Consider the following 18,818-nt stretch of genomic DNA (forward strand, 5'->3'; position numbering starts at 1 on the left):
ACATCTTATTTCACTTAAAATAAAAAATCACTACAATTGAAATAATGTTGTTTTACATAATTAAAAACCTTACCTTTATATAGTGCTTCATAACGTTAAAGAACCATTTGCATTTTGACTCATTTGATTCTCATCACATCCCTGTAAGATAAGTGAGAGATGTTTTTAATTTCCACGTTTGAAAGATGAAGAGGAAAACTACTCAGGGTGCCTAGGGCATTCAGTGCCTCCATCCATGGAGAGCTCAGAACACTGTTTGATTCCAAAGAAAAAACACAGGGGCCTGCTTACTATGTTGTAGATGTTATACTAAATGCTCTAAAATAACCTCACTGTTCTTAAGAAGCTCCCAGTAATAGGGAACACTGACACATTGAGGAATAACTGCAAATACAGGGTAACCGATGCCACAACAGACCTCTACACAGGTTGCAGTGAGAGAAATCAAAAGAATGACTAGGCAGGGTAAGTACAGCGTTTTGAAAGGCATTTTAAGTCACATTAACACTTAGCACTATTAGGTAGAAAGATAGATAGGAGCAGCCAGGGAAGGGAAATATGAAGTACAAAGAAAAACTGCCCAAACTCTGCCCTGGTAAGGATCCCACACAAACACAACATAGGCCTTCCAGGAAGGCAACTTCTTGCGTACTGGGACCAGGCCAAACCTGTTCCCACCAGGTCCCAGTGCAGGCACAACCGAACAAAACTAAGAACCACCAAACCACACCTCATCAAGATCTCACTACAATAAAATTGAGGTTTTTGTTTACCTACCTTCTCCCCCCACCCCACCCATGGGCTTTTCTCTGTACGTTTTGGAAAAGACTTTCCCACCAAGTGGAATGGGCGTCTAACTAGAACTGTCAATCAAATGGCCTCAAACTGTCAATCAAAGAGGCGCCTCCCTGCTAGAATGTGATAAATAGACACTCCCCTAAGAGACTGAGGCCTTTGTCTACCTTGGCTGTGGCCAGTCCTCTTTTGGAGTTGTGTCTCTGCCTTTCAAGTCCTTGTCATAGCAGGGACAAGAAATGAGAATAAACTCAACCTATAGCGGTACCAGTAAAGCTTTCACAATAAACTGGGATACAAGGATAAGGAAGTTTCTTCTTACAGTATCTATTTTACCAGCATGGGCTTTGAACTGTGGCCAGCTGTACTGGTTTGCATTTTTTAGAAACCAGCATTTATACACCAATAGACCCGGTTCAATTATAATTTGCAAACCAGAAGGATTGATAGCCTCGTTAATTATAAAATAATTGCAAAGATTTTTCTTTAAACACCTTCACTCTACCAGTTCTTCCTTTTTTAATGGATATTTTCATGTGAGAGGATTTCATACACAAAACTTGATGCCAGAATTTCTCTTCTATTAGGATAAATATTTAAAAGTTTTTCCACGTAATTTTGCTTTTTATAAGATCATAAAAACGAAGAAAAGTCTTTAGAATTCATTTGATCCATTCCTATGTACTGTTTTAAATACCTTTAGAGAGTATTTCATCTGGGCAATGCAGCCCTAAAAAGAGATTTCTTTGTTAAATAAGGAAATAAACCCTCATTCAGCAAAACCTTACCAAGTACAGAGCCTCCTGTACGTAGTTCCTGTGGAACAGGAATGGGGCTGCACATCAGATAATCTAAAATCTGAGATCTTAATAGTGTTGATGCACTTTACCTGCTAGAGAAAGTTCAGTTCCGTGGTTAGCAAACTGACCAAATTCAGTGTGGAAGTTTTTGAATTCATGGAATGAACGAAAACAATAATTTATTTCACATTCCTGCTCCAATGTTTGATGTAGAACTGCCTGAACCCTCTAGGAAAAACATTTTGATTTTCTCATCATTTCCAAAACCTGGGCATTCCCCAGTAGCAATCGAACACTAATAAGGCTGTAGCACGAGTCATCCTGGAGCCTGAAAATCAGGTCCTTTGAAATGGCAGAAGGGAAAGCGAGCACCTTGCCTCAGCCCCATTGTCTCCATGCTTATTTTTAATTACCTCAAAGCTTTAGAAACATGATCCCGTAAATGCTTTGTGGGAATAGTGGCGAATGCACTCATCATGTGAAATCCATAAATTGCTTATAATCCTCTCAAGATGTTAAAAAAAGCATTAAGTAATTGAAGACAGGAAGTCCTCAGTTAATTATTTAGAGGTGTTATCAATGCTTTAAGTAAACTGAAGCGCTTTCTGCCATCTCACTGAGCCGAATACCATGGGGACAAAGGGGGAGCAGCCATCATCTTCTCATATTTGCTAATGCAAACAGCTCATGGCAGCTTGTCAATAAAAGACCTTTTCATATCATGTATTACTAAGCATGTCCACCATCCTGCACAGAACGATCGGGATGTCGGTTATGGCATCGTTTCGCTTTGGGTTGCCATCACCTTATATATACATGGGCCTCCTAATGCGGGCATGTGGTAGGGAGGATGGGGAAAGGATTAGCTTAATGATTAGGGCCACTGAGAGCAAAATGAATTCATCATGTCCTCTTGAGCAGCAGATATGATCAAGCTTATGGGTCTCTTAACTCTGGGGGAGATGTTTTCCAAATAACTCATTAAAAGGTGCTCATTCATTGCATTTCACTTAAAAGGGAGACCCATTAGCATGAGTTTGGCAAGGAGCAAACAATTTGCCTTTCTTTTCCTTCCTTCTAGAAGCTCATGAAAACCTCCAGTGCTGAAACAGCATAAACCTTAGGAGGGCTGGTTGTAACAGAACATGTCCTACTAACGTTCTGAAACAGATATCCTACATACAACTTTTGAAAAAAGAGAACACAGTTTGACCATCATGTTATCATCAACATAAAAATGTGCAAATTATTTATAAAGGGAGTTTACATTTGATAACTCTTCTATGTGCTCCCATAGAATCCTACACTTTGCTTTTATGGTATTTATTATACTTTAACACAGTATCCTTATCTCTTGTCTCTGTTCCTTAATGAACAGGTAAAGCTTTTTAAGGAAACAACAGAGACAAAGCTTCTTGTTGGCCATTCTTCCACCTTGGCTGTGATGGTGCCTATCATAGTACTTAACACATATTAAGTGTCCAAAAAGTATTTGTTGAATGGGTAAATGTTGAATTGTAAATTAGTATCTCAGTGATTTCATTCCATTTTGATTGGATACAAAAAGCATACTATGAAACACATCTAAATCAGGCAGGAATGGCTACATAATTCACAGGGCCCAGCGAAAAATGAAAATGCAGTGCCCCTTGTTCAAAAATCATTAAGAATTACAAGATGGTGAAAGCAGAGCATTGAATCATGCTGAAGACCCTTCTAAGCATGGGGACTTGGGTGGCTGCCCAGGTCACACACCCATGAAACCAATCCTTGTCCCTGGCAATCTGAACTTATTGGCAGTATATTCCTTTAACTGAACCAAAGAGGAAGAGAACTATTATGGCAATCAAGTCTTCAGAACAGCCTCAGGAGCTCCGTCGGTAGTTGTATATAATGCTCTGTGCTGCATAGCCATACAGAGCAGCAAACATCAGACTTGTGAAAATAGACATGACAATTCATTTTATTTTCACTTTTCCAAGGAAAACTTTGTGCCTGACTACTGAAAAAAGAGAGAGAGACAGACAGACAGACAGACACAGACAGGAAGGAAGGAAGGAAGGAAGGAAGGAAGGAAGGAAGGAAGGAAGGAAGGAAGGAAAGAAAGAAAGGAAGGAAAGGAAGGAAAGGAAGAAAAAGAAAAAGAAAAAGAGAGAAAGAAAGAAAACCAGAGCACAGCATGAACTAAAAGTTCTTACTGTCTTTAAACAATCCCAGGTCTTTTCCTGGACAGTCACTAGTTACGTTTAGCCCAAGCAGTTCTAGCCAACACCAGCTCTCTCTGCAGTATGTGTCCTTGTCAAGCATTTGAGCAGCTTCAGACTTTGCCACCACCTGATGCCACAATTTGTTTCTAGAGAAGAAAACTGCCTGAAAATGCGGGGTAAAAGTGGCTCCAGTGTAGTACAACACCAAACTCTAAAGAAAAATATTGATTAAAATAATGTTATAGAAGTCAAAAGTAAGGGTCTTTCCTTGGACTATCTTAATAGACTTACTGTTGGTCTGTATTTAGAAAGAAAATCTGACAAAGTAACCTGTCTGGAAAGTACTTCCTGAGATAAATCTGATCATGAAGATGTTGAGTAGTGGAATGTCACATAAAATAAAGACTTAGGAATACAAATAAACTTGTAGCAAGCAGTCAGAACCACAGCCCATGAAGTTATCTCTACCCCTTGCATTGCAAGTGCCTCTTTGTTTTGATGTTTTGATGCCCAGTGCATATGACTTATCAGCTGAATTCATACCCTAAAGCATTGATACAGGAAATGTACGGTGCCAATGGTTACTCACAGGGAGGTAAGAAATTGGCTTGATTAAGTGGGATGGGGAGTAGTTGAGACTGTGATGGATGGTACTATTTAGACAAGGGGATTGTGAGCTCCTGAAGTATTTCTTCATCAAACTTGGCAAAGTAGATCATAATTTAAACGCACCTTGGCTGTCTCTAAAGTAATTGCATGATGTCTTGATGTACCAGTTTTGGACATCCAAATTTTTCCATAGACTCAGATTGATCTAAAGTAGGATGCTGATGCAGCCCTACCCCTCACAGCCAAGACTGCCAGAGGATGCTGGAAGCCCCTGGGAACCTCCGTGAGCAGATGCCCTGGACGGGGACATTAATGAGATCCGAGGCATGTGAGGACAAAAGAAGAGCTTTACAGCAGCAAGACTGGATGTGCGGCTCCGTTGTGCCGGGCTAAACATCCAGTTTGGGTGAACTGGTGCCAGGACAGGGTACCTGCCCACAGGGTATATACTATTTGATAACCACCTACCAAAAATGTTTTAAAGTAACCGAGGCTTCTCAGCCCTTGAACTAGTCACTGGCCAAATTGACTCAGGAATTTGTGGAATTACATATTCTTTAGGATATTTGGTAATAATGACACTGCTGTAGAATCCAACCTGAATGCTTTGAAGGAGCACTTTTTATCTGAACTACAACAGACAAAATGCCTTTTCCTGACTGCTTATCTGGAGATCAAGAATTAGAAATGAGCTGTTCTTTATAAAGTGCATCAAATGTAGCATACATAGGCATGGGTTTTGTTTCCCAAATCATCTTTTTTATGATCCATAAGTAGACTTTTTGCTGTCCCTTTTTAACACACATTTACTCTTGAAAGTAATGTTACTTGAAAGTGTAATTGTAATGCGTTTGGTGATAGGATTCCTCTTTCCTTTAAAAGAGAACATGATTCCCTGTGGGGAAATTCAGGTAATTTGCAGCCACAGTAATCTCCACTATACTGAAATGTTAAATACAGGCATTTGCCTTTCTCTACTCTACAACTGCTATCCCTTACTCTTTTAATTCAATGCTAAACACTTGAATGATGTTTTCTTTTCTCCTTCTACTGTTCGACTTCAGGATTAAGTTACAGTCAGAATGGTTCCTTAGAGACATCTCTTTATTTCCCTCTTCTCATCCTGATCAATTCATGAGTAGTTTTCAATTGGCGTGCCCTTTTCATTGCCTGTTGCTAATATTTCATATATATCTCATTTTAAGGACTACCAATGGAGACTTAGTTAAAATGACAGCAGATTCCTGTTGAACTGTGTTGATTTTATTGAGTTTTACAGTCATAAATATGAAAGGACATCAAGTTCATGTAAATCATGTATGCCTGATGGCAGCCTACGCTTTCCTTACAGATTATTTGAACCAAGTGTGTTAGTAATCCACTTCTCCAACAGTATGACAAATACAAGACCTAAGAAATAGAATATAGAAACTTATGGATTCAAATATTGCCTTCCTTCAAGTTCGTCTGTAAACCCATTAAGCAGCCTACACTATGCCCACAGTTTACAGATGTGAAAACTGAGATATAGGCAAGGATTAAAATCCAAATAATCTAACTTCAGATTATTCTATCTGGACAGCTATGCTGCACTGCCTCAGGACATGAATTGTGGTAATATTCAAAATGGAAATATTTCAATATATTCCCACTGGGTTTTTTTTCATATATATTAGGAAAGTGTCACTGGACTTGAAGCTGTTGTCATTGTGTTCCTTATAAAAAAGCCTGACCCAGTTGTGCTGGGCCACATTTCTTAGCCCAGCTGCCCAGATTTCTATCCTGACTCTATCCTCATCGCTGTGATCCTAGGTGAGCCCCACCCACTCTCTATGCCTTAACTCCCTCATCTGTAAAATGAGCAGACAAGAGCAGTCCCTCAGGGACTTACTGAAGGCTTGGATTGAGTTTGTTGGGGAAGCGTTGTGTATTTTCCTCCGTCCTTGTCCCCGCCACAACAAAGAATTGAAGGGCAGAGACACAGCAGTGAAGCAGAGTAAACTTTTATTTAAAGTTATTTAAAGAGAGAGAAACTACAGGCCACCTCACAAGGGCACCCTGAAAAGGTCAGAGAGAGAAAGTTTAAGATTAAAAGGTTACCCACTTTAGAAAGTGCAGGCGACCTCAGAGAGAGTAGTGCCCCGAAAGGTTGGGGGTTCCCCCTTTTAAGGATTGTTCAGGACTGTGACAAAGGCCTGGGGGTGCAGACCTGTTAAGTGGTCTTTGAATATTTAGAATTAACTTAACACAAGGAACTTCCTGCTCTGATTTCTCCCTGGGATACCGAGTCTTGGTCTGGGAGTAGATCAAACAGGCTGCCTGCCCAGCCCCTAAGGTGGGCTGAGTTATTGTCTGTTTGCCCAAGAGGAAATTAAGAATATTACATTTTTAACTTCCTGGGTATTAAAATACAATCTTTAAGGTGGAATCCTTCCTACCTTTTACTATGTTGTTTACAGCTGGGCCTGCATGCTAAGTTAGTTGCCTCGGTTGCAAACTACTTAATTAGGGCTGGAAGGGGAGAAAAACAGCAGATAGGTAAAGATAAAAAAAAATAAGCTGGGCCTGCAGGATTAACATAATAAGGACATGGACTATGCTAAGGAACCTTCCTTTATCTGGGGAATATTCAAACATTCCAGGCTAAGTTGCTCCTGGCTTTTTGAGCTTTAATTGATTAACTTTGGACCTTTTTAGTGGACTTTCTGGCCTTTTTCTTTTTCCACCCTGCTCATATCTATTTCCCTGCTTAACAAGTTAATGCCCAGGAAGTCCGCAGAAAGCCTGCACATAGTAAGTGTTTAGTAAACTTTAGCTAATGTTATATGTGTAACTGACTCACCAACCTCCTTGAAAAAAAAAACTGCATTTCTCATAAAATATATTTATTTAGTGTATAGCATCCAGAGAAAAGAGGAGAGAAAATGGAATAACCAAACCACCGCCAGTTTTACTTTATAGTTTTTGTATTGACTCAATGATTGAACTAGGTCCTTTCAACATATTTCTTTCATTTTTAAGAACAGCTGCAATGGTTTCTACCATTTTTACATCTTTCAAATGCTGTTCAATCTTCAGAGAGAAAGCAATCATTGAAAAAGTTCAAGGTATTTGGCTGTGACTTGTATGTGATATGGCAAGAACACAGGGCTTGGTGTTTGTATCCTGTGTGTGTCTCCATCCTGACCTGATGGTTCAAGGACTGTGTGAACATTTGGTTCTCTGAGCCCCAGTTTTACAACTGATAAGGAGGGAATAGTAATTCCTGTTCTGGTGATATTCAAGTTGAGACCTCTTCACCTTTTCACCAAATCTTTCCATGTTTTTGCTCCTTCTCTCTCCCATATCTTGTAACTCTATCTTGTATAAAGGCAGTTCACCAAGAACAGGGCAATAATAGCTGCTGTGACCCCCAAGTGTAACATACAAGATTCTGAACCTGTGCATCCGCATGCGACCTTATTAGTAATGACAGGAATTGTGTCATTTACAACTGTTTTTTTCTAAGTCACACAAAACTCACTTCAAACAGCCTTAACAAACAGACTTGTATTGGCTCATGAAACTAAAAATTCGGGTGTAGACTTTTGGTATGGCTCATTCAAGACCACTAAATGGTATTTCCAGACCCAATTTGTTTTACTCTCTGAGCTCTCCTCCATTCTCAAGTTCTATGTGGTGAAAAAGAACTACCAGCGGTGCACATGGAAGTTCTGATTCAAAGCCTGTCTTTCACTGGCCTGCATGAGGTCCCAGACGCAGTTCTCAGCTGCTAACACTGCAAAGGCAATGTGGAGCTGTGTTCAGGCCTGGGTCTACATACGCTCCTCATTCCAAGTGGCATCAAATCTGAACAAAGCACAAAGACTGATAGTGGCCAGAACACTGATTTTCACCCAAGAAAGTTTGAATTTTGTTTTAAGAAGAAGTATGAGTGGGCTCTGGAAGGTAAATAGAGCAGATGTGGAGTTGCATGACACAAACTGGTAAATGTCAGTTGAAATGAACCTAAGTACTTCTACCCTTTCACCAATACGGCCCTTTAAATTGGCCAGCATGCCCACATTTCAGGGGAAAACAGCTTTTTGAGAATAAATTGTCGGAAAATTAAATTAAGTCCATCATCCTCCCTCTTTCACTTGAGGTCTCATCTCATGCCTCCCACTCTCATCTTTCTGATTATCCAATCTTTGTTTTTTTTACCCATTTCACCACATCCACTTCTCTTGATTGGTGATGTCTTTGGATTCCTCTGACCTTCTGACCTATGCTTTCTACCCAGAGCTTAGTTTCTACATCCGCCTTCGTGCATCTGGTTCTCCAGTACTTTAAGAGATACATATTCCTACACCAGCCCGGGCTCCGTACCCTGCAGGGGTGGTAACCCACTCCATCCAATTCAAACACAGGGAGCAAACGTTTTTGGCACACGTTCCCCAGTCTATCAAACATTCCTAAAGAGCTAGCTGTTCCACTTTGTACCACCTCGAAACAGCTGTCTTCTAGTATTCTGGGCCACATCTAAAGCGGATGCCACTCAATTGGCTTCAGAAAGATTTTATGAAGAAAGGGCAATTTCTCCTTTTATGTGATTTTCTTTTCAGCTGCTATTCTCACCGCAAATGCTCAATCCTCTCATCAACTTTAGTACACCTCTGTGATTACGAATTTTCTCTTCTTTCCTAAGACCTGTCCCAAAATGTTCTTCAACTGTCATTGCACATCTGCAATCAGACTGGCCAAGACACAAAATGAAGAAGAGAATTGAGACTTTGTCTTTTTTTTTTTTTTTGGTTTGAACATTCCAGAGAAAAATCAAGCATTGCTTCATTTTTACTAATCATACTTAAAGCTAGCATTCAGAAAAAAATCTAGAAGATAATCATTGTTTATGTATTAATTTTTGTATTATTTTGATGATTTTCTGCATCTAGAGCATCATCTCCCATGAATGCAACAGAGGCCGTGGGCAGGGATACCTATGGAATTATGAAAAAGGGTCTGGTCAGACCACACCTGTGATGAAGAGTATTAGGAACATGGTTGCCACATAGCCCCAACAACCTTGGCAGCAAATTTGGGGGCTTGGTTTTTAACAATATTTAACAAACATTGAACACCTAAAGTAGGCAATATTGGGCAAAAAAAAAAAAAAAGATATCATCCTTACTCTCAAAGGGCTTACATTCTAAGTGAGAAAGTAAGATATTCAGATACAATGTTGTTACAAGGGTCACGACCTCGTTTTTCAAGGCTTTTTCCTCCCAGGTGAAACCAGCCTGCCACCACAGCCTCCGACCTTCTCTGAAATGTTTCCCTCCCTTTGCTTTGGAGGTCTGTACTTTATAATCTTTAGCGTTTACCCATAAGCTTTTATCAAACCTATATGACTTGGGTATGGCTTAGATCTTTCATCATATTCCAGGTAAATATCAAAATTATGTTAATCCTCCATAGCAACCAAATAGAAGATTACAATCAAATAAGGACTGCATCTTATCACTGAATTGATAAGAAAACGCAAAGGGTTTTCAAGCTGAAGCCTGGAGCAGCCAGGAGCAGCTGCAAAACATTACTGCCTTAGCAGAGAGTCCGGACCACTGCTCTAATTCTAAACAAACCAGTTAGTTACTCTTTTCATTCATTTAACAGGCACCTACTTTGTGCCTGTCATTAGTCAAATGAATCTGTGGTATCCTTCAGAGATAGGCATCCTTTAGTGCTCTTGTAGTTTACACCATAAAGGGGGAGACAAACAATAAATAGACAGACATATAATAAAACATCAGATAGTGCTGAAGGATGTGAAGGAAGAAAGTAATCTGAAGGGATGAAAGTGCTGGGTGCAGTGTGTAGATAGAGGGGTCAAAATCTTTTAAAATGCAGTGTTTGAGCAAAAATGTGCATAAGGTGACAGAGTGATACATGAAAGTCTCTGCAGGAAAAATCACCCCACCAAGAACAACATGTGTGAAAATGTAGTTCAAAATTCAAGAAAAATTAATATAGTCATCATTGGATCCATATTACAACTTAGCCCAGTTATTTAACATAAACTAAGTCCTGTTCTTTAAAAAAAAATCGTTTTGGCATTGCTTAAATTTTCCCAAGAATCAAAGCAAGAAATACGAGCCTCAGTATATTCCTTGTCAAATGCTGCTCAGTCTTAAGGTTGCTTCTGCTAAAATGAAGTACTGCTCTGAATAGTCCATTTCATCTTCTCAACAGCCTTAGAAACTAGATGCTAAGATTCCCCATTTTGCAGATCAGTAGATCAAGGCAAAGAGAAACTAAGTAACTTGCCCAAGGTCACCAGCCAGGGCTTAGTGAAACCTAACAGTATACAGTATTTTTTGTAAATGGATTGTCATTCTTATTTTTCCGGAAGCTTATTGAGCAGTTGCTGGGCTACATTATACTCTGAAGACAAAAGGAACAATAAGCACTATTCCCTCATCAAATTATGTTTTATCTATGTGTAGACACAAAACCAACACCCCAAACCACGACAGGAGTCTGAGGGAGTATGCTATAGGCCCGTATACATGGCAAAGAAATGCAAAGTTAAAAGGGGATGGGGGAGGCGTTGGTGTTAATATGAGCTGAATATGACTTGGGGTTTAAAAATGTTGAATCTAACTTTCTTTTTATTTTTTCTGCCCTTGTTGATAAAAGAAGCAGTTGCAGAAACTGGGATAGTTAGCCTAGAGAAGAGAACATTCAGGGGGGATTTCATAACTGTCTCCTAATATTTGAAGAACTGTCATGTGGAAAAAGAAATTAGATTTGTTCTACATGTCCCTAAGGGTGCAAGTGATAGTAAGAGCTAACCACAATGTGAGGGAGGACATTCAAACAAAATAAGGAGAACTCTAGAGCTGTCTAAAGACAGAATGGGCTCTGTGAGAGAGGGAGTCCTCCCGTGGCCTAGGCAGGATGGCCTCTTCAGTGACAACTCAGGAAGGGGAATCAAGAGAAACATGGATGGATGGATGATGTGAATGCTAAGGTCTCTTGTAAGGCTGAGAATTTATTTCATCAGTGATGAATGAAATTTCTAATACTGAACTGCTTATGGGATTCATATCCCCATTAGAGAGTATTTTCTGCTCTTAAAATTTTTGGAGATTGTATCTACAACTCTGCATGTTACTTCTGGTGCTTAATTGATAATAAATAATCCTCTCAAGATGTACTTTATTTCTGGTCTGCTCCTTTCTAGGTCTCCAGCCATACACCAACTACAGCTTCACGCTTACAGCTTGTACATCTGCTGGATGCACTTCAAGTGAGCCTTTTCTAGGTCAGACACTGCAGGCAGCCCCTCAAGGTAATTAAGAAATACCCATGACTTGGGAGAAGTTTTCATTTTGAAGTGAACTCTATAAACTCTTTCATATCAAACAAAGAAGAAGGAATAAAGTAGACAGGTACAAAATAAAATAGTATTGGAGGTTCCCATTCTCCAGATTTGTTTAAACCATAAGCCTCCAAAGGTAAAGTTTGTTTTCAATTCTTTAAATCTTGTAAATTGGGTATTCTGTGGGACAAAATATATAACTGTTGTATACTTGGATGTGAAATTCCTCAAAAAGTCAAAAATTAAATATTTCTGGGGTGCTTTATATGTAAAAAGCCCATATTTTCTGCTGAAGTTGACTAAAACATTCACTGCACTGAAGAACTTAAAATCAAGTGGAAGTGATACGGTAAGTACCTGAACTTACATGAAGAGAGAGAATCTGAAAGGTGATATTAAAGAAGAATAAATGAACAGAATGTTCAGGTTAATCTGAAGAGGGAGAGATTACAACCCATCATGGCCATCAAGAAAGATTTTATGGACTAAATGAGGTCTGAGATGGCTACAGGAACAAGAATTTGGAAAAATGAACAATGGAGGGGATGTACAATCAAACACAGGTTGAGGGAATATGAAGGGGAACTATCACCTTGGAAGGCAAATTGGCAATATCTATTATATTTAAAATACTACTTCCCCATGACACATAGTTTCACTTTCAGTATCTATACCAGAAAATAAAACACCCACAACTGCAGAAGGAGGCACATACCAGTATGTTTACTGAGGCATTTTTTTGTTTGTTGAATGAAAAAATGTTGGAAGCGATTTAAATGTCTAAGAGTAAAGGAATGACTAAATAAATTCACATATATTCACATTACAGAATTCCATGCATCACTTTAAAAGAATGAGATGATCTGTACCTATAAGAATGAAATGATATTAGTACATTAATGTATAGTATATTTTATATATATTAAAATTACATAGAAAACCATTTTCATTTCTATAGATACATACATAAAATCATAGAAAAAAATCTGAAACCATACACACTCAACTGACAACAGTGGTTACCTGTGGGTTGGAAACTGAGATTGGTGGTATCGTTTACTTTTATGGAAAAAAAACATTCTCTGAAGCTTTAGAGTGATCAACTTACTATTTTCTTGATCTTTATTATCTGCCAGTTTTCCATGTGGGGAAACAGAGGCATAAATTAGTTTCAAAAGAGAAGTGTAATGTTAATTACCATTGGAGAGACCTGAACTAGTTGTCCATTACTCTTCTAATGAAAGGGATTGTTGTACCTCAGAATATTAGACCTGAACTTCCTACCAGTAAATGGGGAATAAAATGGAAAATTCCACATATGGGGCATATGGCTCCTCACCAGGAATTCACTAATGATGTTTTCTATATAAAGAATGTTTCATGTCAAAAAGCTTAGTGTTCCTTTGAAAGGAAGAAAGCAGCAGTGGATTTTTGGAAAGGTAAACTATCAAATGGATACTTTGATGATAATGGATAATTTCTAAAGGATCTATCAACCAGTTTTGGCTGGAACTCAAGCCTAATAAAATGACAGGATCTCTTGCTCCAGTTTACTCATCAAATCTATATCATTAAATTCTTAGAAAATATGCATCTATTTTACCATTCCCCCCCAAAAAAAAAATTATTGAAAGAGCTCAGATTTCATGTTAAAAATCACAGCTTTCAACAGTTCAGGGGACTTGAGATGAGAAATGTTTTGATTTCTCTTTTTCTCTTTATGCACCTTTCCTTTAACACAAATAACTGTACAAAGAAATAATAAACTAAATTGACTTTCCTCTGCAGAACAAACACAGATTTAGAATCTATTTTCTGGCTGTATAAGTGCCATTTGTGAATAACTTGTATGTGAAATAAATGTAGTGTGAGTGCTGAACTCAAGGATTGCAAGGGAACAAATTAGCAGTAACATTAAGTTCTGTTGTTTTACTATAAAATGGAAATACGTATATCATTTTAAATTAATAACCCAAATATAACTAATTAAAAATGTCTATTTGAGTGAATGTGACATAGTTTAAGCATCTAACACATCTAACACTGGAGTGTCTTAAGTGGATATGGAAAGAATTAAGAGAAGCATTTGTTCATAGCCACCCCGAGCTCTTCTCATTTCTCTCTCACTTTCAATCTTAAAAAAAAAAAAAGGGAGTTAATGCACATTATGACCTCATTGATAAGTTGGACATAATTCACTACCATTTTATCTTCATAGAAAATTGTGTACCTTTAGTCAAATAATGGGAAGAGTTCATACTGGGTTATTGCTCTCTCTTTTTAGAATTGCTGCCATACTAGCAAGTTCTAATTCATTTTAGAGTTCAATCATTCAAAATTGCAGGCAAGCGTTCCTCTAGCATTGATAATGGGGAAAAGAAAAAGGAAAGGGAAACCAATCCTTCTCAGTCTCATTCCCAATTCCCCTTTCTCTGGCCTTCTTTTAACTATTGATGTTCTTTAGATTCTTCCTCTACTCTTGTACTTGTAACTCCAAAGAGTCCTTGGAATTCCCAAGTAGCAGCTTTAATTCCTAATGAAGGCTGCGAGCTCCCACATTCTTCAGCTCTCACAGAGGCTATGCTCACAGATTTAAGGCCTATGGTCCACCGCTCTACCAGATGTTTATATGCAAGTGTTTTGCAAATACTTCAAACTCAGCATTGCAATGCTTAAAACCCCTCTCCCCACTCCCTAAACTTACTTTTCTTCCTTTCGCTCTCTCTCAAGTACTGCCATCCACCTAATTTAATCCCCTAGCCCCAAAATTGACTATCTTAATACTTCTCTTCCCCTTAGGTTGTAATATATAATTCTTTATAAAATCTTAGTAGTTTTAAATATTAAGGATTTTTTAAAAATGTGTTCTTCCTTTCCATCTCTAACTCCAGGGAGAGGAAATCCCAGGGCAAAATACCTAGCTGAAAGGGAAATCAGTCAAAGGGAGAAATACAGTTTAAAATCCGTTTATTGCTTACAAAAAAGCCACCCAGCCTCTCTCTCTTCTACTGTGGCAGAAGCAAGTGAATCCTCCCCCCAACCTCTCAGGTTCCGGTAAGCCCTTCACCCAGGCTGATACAGAGATGAACTACTTCTCTCTACCCCTTAGAAACACTTAATTGATATGGAGATGCACTAAAGCCAGGCAAGAGATTTGGGAAATACTGCCATTTTACCCACAGGCCACCCCTCCAGAAATCTCACCTTAAAATTTACTTGTTACCCTTCTTCTGCAATGGTCCCTGGGCAAGAAAACTGGAGCGTTATAATCAGACTGATGACATACAATAGCAACACCAATAAAATCATGATAATCCTCAAACTGGAGGATTCAGCTGCTATCAAAATCCTATGCAGATTAAGTCCACAGCTCACCCATTCCACAGGTAGGCAGTAGCTAAAGAGGTAGAGAGTTCAGAGCAATCATCACACAGCAGCTGCAGCCAGGGGGTGCATCCAAGCCGCAAGGACTGTACAATAAAATAACCTTAAGGGCAATAAGATACATGTTTTGATGACACCAGCATAGGCAAATCTTGTCCATCAGGTAGGATGCATGCAAGAGAGAGTCCTGTGATAGGACAGTGGCAGGAACAGGATCTCATCCTGGTCTAGTACACCAGACCTTCACCCCCCTCCCTGTGGGAGTTACGGATGGGTCAATATATAGGGCTACAGGAGGTACATGTACTGGCCATAAAGATAAAACAAACTTCCCCAGACGTTTTTGGTACACCACTGTAATCTTTGGGGGCCACTCTGCTGTTACTCCAGGAATACACAAGAGGCCAGCTTTGAGGCCTTTTCCCCAAGGTGCCTGAAAGGTCAGCCATTGCTGGTCCATGTGTCGGAATGTCCAGGGCCATGTCCATTCAACAGTGTCTCCAGGGTTTAATATGGTTGGGGCTGGCAGCAGGATGTTGCTCTACTGGCCCTGTCCTGACTTCAATAACTCCTCTCTGCTTAGCACATACAGTTGTAAAGGAGAGGCAGCAAGGTGGGTTAGCATATCTACAGGGCTCAAGGCTCCTTTTTGGGGCGTCTCAATCAAATGCCATAGCACTGCCCATAAGTAAACCGACAAGCCCCATAGACTATTGGTGTCCGATATCAGGCCAGATTTCAACAAACCATTGTACCTCTCTATCACACCTGCCCCAGTAGGATTATATAGTACATGAAACTTCCACTTTATTCCTAATTGTTGCTTCCATCCTTGCAACACATGTCCAGCAAAGTGGGTGCCTGGATCACTCTCAATCCCCTACGGCTGGCTGAAGGCTGCAAAGAGATGCTGTCTGCCCCTCTTGGTGCTTTGCTGATCTGCACGACATGCAGGAAAAGCAACCAACAGTCCAGTAGCTGTGCCCACACAAGTCATGGCATACTGAAATCCTTCTGATATGGGCAGAGGCCCAATATAGTCTATCTGCCACCTGACAAGGGATATCGGCCCCTTTGCTATTGTCCCATGTTGCTGTGGAACTCGGTGTCAGTCCCTCTTAGAGCACACAAGGCACTCCTTCTGGGCTCTGCTGACTTCTTCAAAGGTCAATGGCAAGCCCCACTGATGGGCGACTGCCCACATTGTCTTTTGCCCCGTATGTAGCAAGCACTGATGGAACCATTGAGCCACATTAGAGGCAGGCTTTCCTCCTAGCCAGTGCACCTGGGCCAGTGTGTCTGCTTCATCATTCCCTGGGGATGCCAAAGGCAAATGGCCAGTCCCATGATATACGGTAACTGTCATAATCTTACCAGAGGCCCATAGGTCTCACCACAACTTTTGCCGCAAAGGAGCTAGTAACCAACCATCCAGTTGGCATGGTACCATGTTGGTAACCACAGGGTCAAGCTCCTAGAGGTGGCCCAGCTGTCAGTGCAGACAACTATAGGAGAGGGCTCCTGGGTGATCACAAGCCATACTGCCTGCAACTCAGCCCATTGGCTGCTCTTCCCCTCTCCATCCTCCATCTATACTGTCTCAGTCTTAGGTTGGAAAGCCACAGCCCTCCACTTCAGGAGCTGCCCACGACTGGAGCCATCTGCATACCAAGTATCTTCAGGTATAGGGACTTTTCCCTCCTAACAAGGACTCTTGGCTACCAATGGCTCAAAAGCAAGTTCTTCCTGTTTTCCACTGGTTTAGGTCACTCTCCCAAAGTGGAGTTCTCCACTTAAGGGGCTAGTATTGTCACACTGCTGTAAATATGCACCCCATTTGGCCACTGTAGGCATCTGTGCCATGCCACTCCATGGCTTTTGGGTCCAGTCTCGCACCCACCCCACAAAGGTATAGGTGGTTATCACCTTGGTTGGACCTGTTCTGGTGATGCTCTCCATAGCCAGCAAGGCTTGTACACAGCAGCCAGTTGCTTCTCTATCAAGGTGACCCAGATCTCTGCTCCTTCCCAGAGTTGTGACCAGAATCCAATAGGTTAGTGTGTCCATTCAAGCCTCTGCCAAAGACCCCATCCATAACCATCTTTGGTTACATGAACATCAAGCTCACAGGACCTTGATGAGTCCATTACACTCAAGGCCTGCGTGGCCTTGACTGCTAGCTTAGCAGCAGTAAAAGCAGCTGCACACTCCCCAGTAGCCCAAAAGACTCTTGTAATACATTGACAGTGGTAGGGGTGGGGAAAGCCTGAACCTTGTCTATGACTGCTTCAGGAATAACTTTAGTTTTACCCTACCAGACAACCCCAAGAATTTTACAGACAAACCGGGTCCCTGAACCTTGGTGCTGTTCACAGCCCATCCTTTCTCCTGTAGATGCTGCAGCAGTCTAGGGACTGCCCCTTCTAAATCTGCAAGAGAATCAGATGTGAGCATGATATCATCAATGTAGTGATACAACCGCACCGTTTGTGGTTTCTCCCATGTGGCCAAGTCCTGGGCTACAAGTCCATGACAGATGGTGGGACTGCGGAGGTGTCCCTGTGGAAGGACAGTCAATGTCCACTTCTGGCCTTCCCTCATGAAGGCGAACTGTTCCTGGCTTTCCTGTGCTATGTCAATAGAGAAGAAAGCATTAGCAAAGTCCACAGCATACTGGTCCATGCCCAGCTCCTGACTGTGTCCAGAATGGCTGCTCTAGAGGGGACAGCAGCATGCAAAGGGGGTGTGACTTTATTCAATTCCCTGTAGGCCACGGTCATATGCCAGGAGCCGTCTGGCTTTTTCACTGTTGCCACTGGGGAATTAAAAAGACTGTGAGTGGGATTTATGATGCCCACCTTCTCCAACTCCTGTAGAGTTTCTCCAATTTCCTTGTGCCACCCCTCCAGGCAATTTATACTGCTTAGTATTTGTCACCCACCAAGGTATAGGCAGAGCTACAGATGTGTAGTTAGCATGTCCCCTCAGAACTGCCTTTACTCCATGTATACTCAGTCTGAACTCACTTGCAGTGGTGTGTAACCACAGGCCCTGCAGGATATCTACCCCCAAAATATATTCAGGGAAGGGAGAAATGTGTACATTGTATGTCTTTGGGGGTAAATGCCCCATCCCCAGTGAGATTTGGGCTTTCTTCACTCTAACTGCCTTACCCCCACAGCCATCTATCACAGCAGGGGTCCTGGGAAAATGCTCAGGGTTGTCATAAATCACAGAACAGTCAGCTCCTGTGTCCACCAGCGCCAGGACACATTGTACATTCACAGGGCACCAATGAATCGCTAATTCTACATGTGGCCTCTGGTCCCCACCACATCCCCCAAATCAAACCAAGATGCCCCCCAAGTCACACCACGATGCCCAATCATCCTTCTGTGGAGGTGAGGGCCCAAGCGAATCCTGAGTACTGTCCCCCAGGAAGTGTTTCAGGGACACAGGATGGACATGAAGCCTTGACTCTGGTTTCCATGTCCTGGACCTCAGTGGCTAGAACTGCTGCTCTGGCTTTATTTGGTGCCACAGTTCTAGCAAGATTCTCTTGGGCTGCCTATCAAGTTTTTCTTTCACTACCCCGGCCTTTATCAAATCAACCCACTTCTGAGTCCTGGAGACCTTCACGGCGCCCGTTGCTCCTCTCCTTTC

At 41.0% G+C, this 18,818-nt stretch overlaps 1 protein-coding gene across 1 annotated transcript in view; it reads left to right on the forward strand.

The window, feature by feature from the left end:
- Positions 1-18,818, forward strand: part of USH2A (usherin) — a 721,517-nt gene that overhangs the window by 576,343 nt on the left and 126,356 nt on the right. Inside the window, exon 56 of the mRNA XM_073222145.1 lies at positions 11,634-11,741. Within this exon, the coding sequence (XP_073078246.1) occupies positions 11,634-11,741 (108 nt within the window). The remainder of the gene's footprint in view (positions 1-11,633; positions 11,742-18,818) is intronic.

The sequence above is a fragment of the Manis javanica genome, chromosome 14 (genome assembly GCF_040802235.1).
Source record: "Manis javanica isolate MJ-LG chromosome 14, MJ_LKY, whole genome shotgun sequence".
NCBI classification, from domain to species: domain Eukaryota; kingdom Metazoa; phylum Chordata; class Mammalia; order Pholidota; family Manidae; genus Manis; species Manis javanica.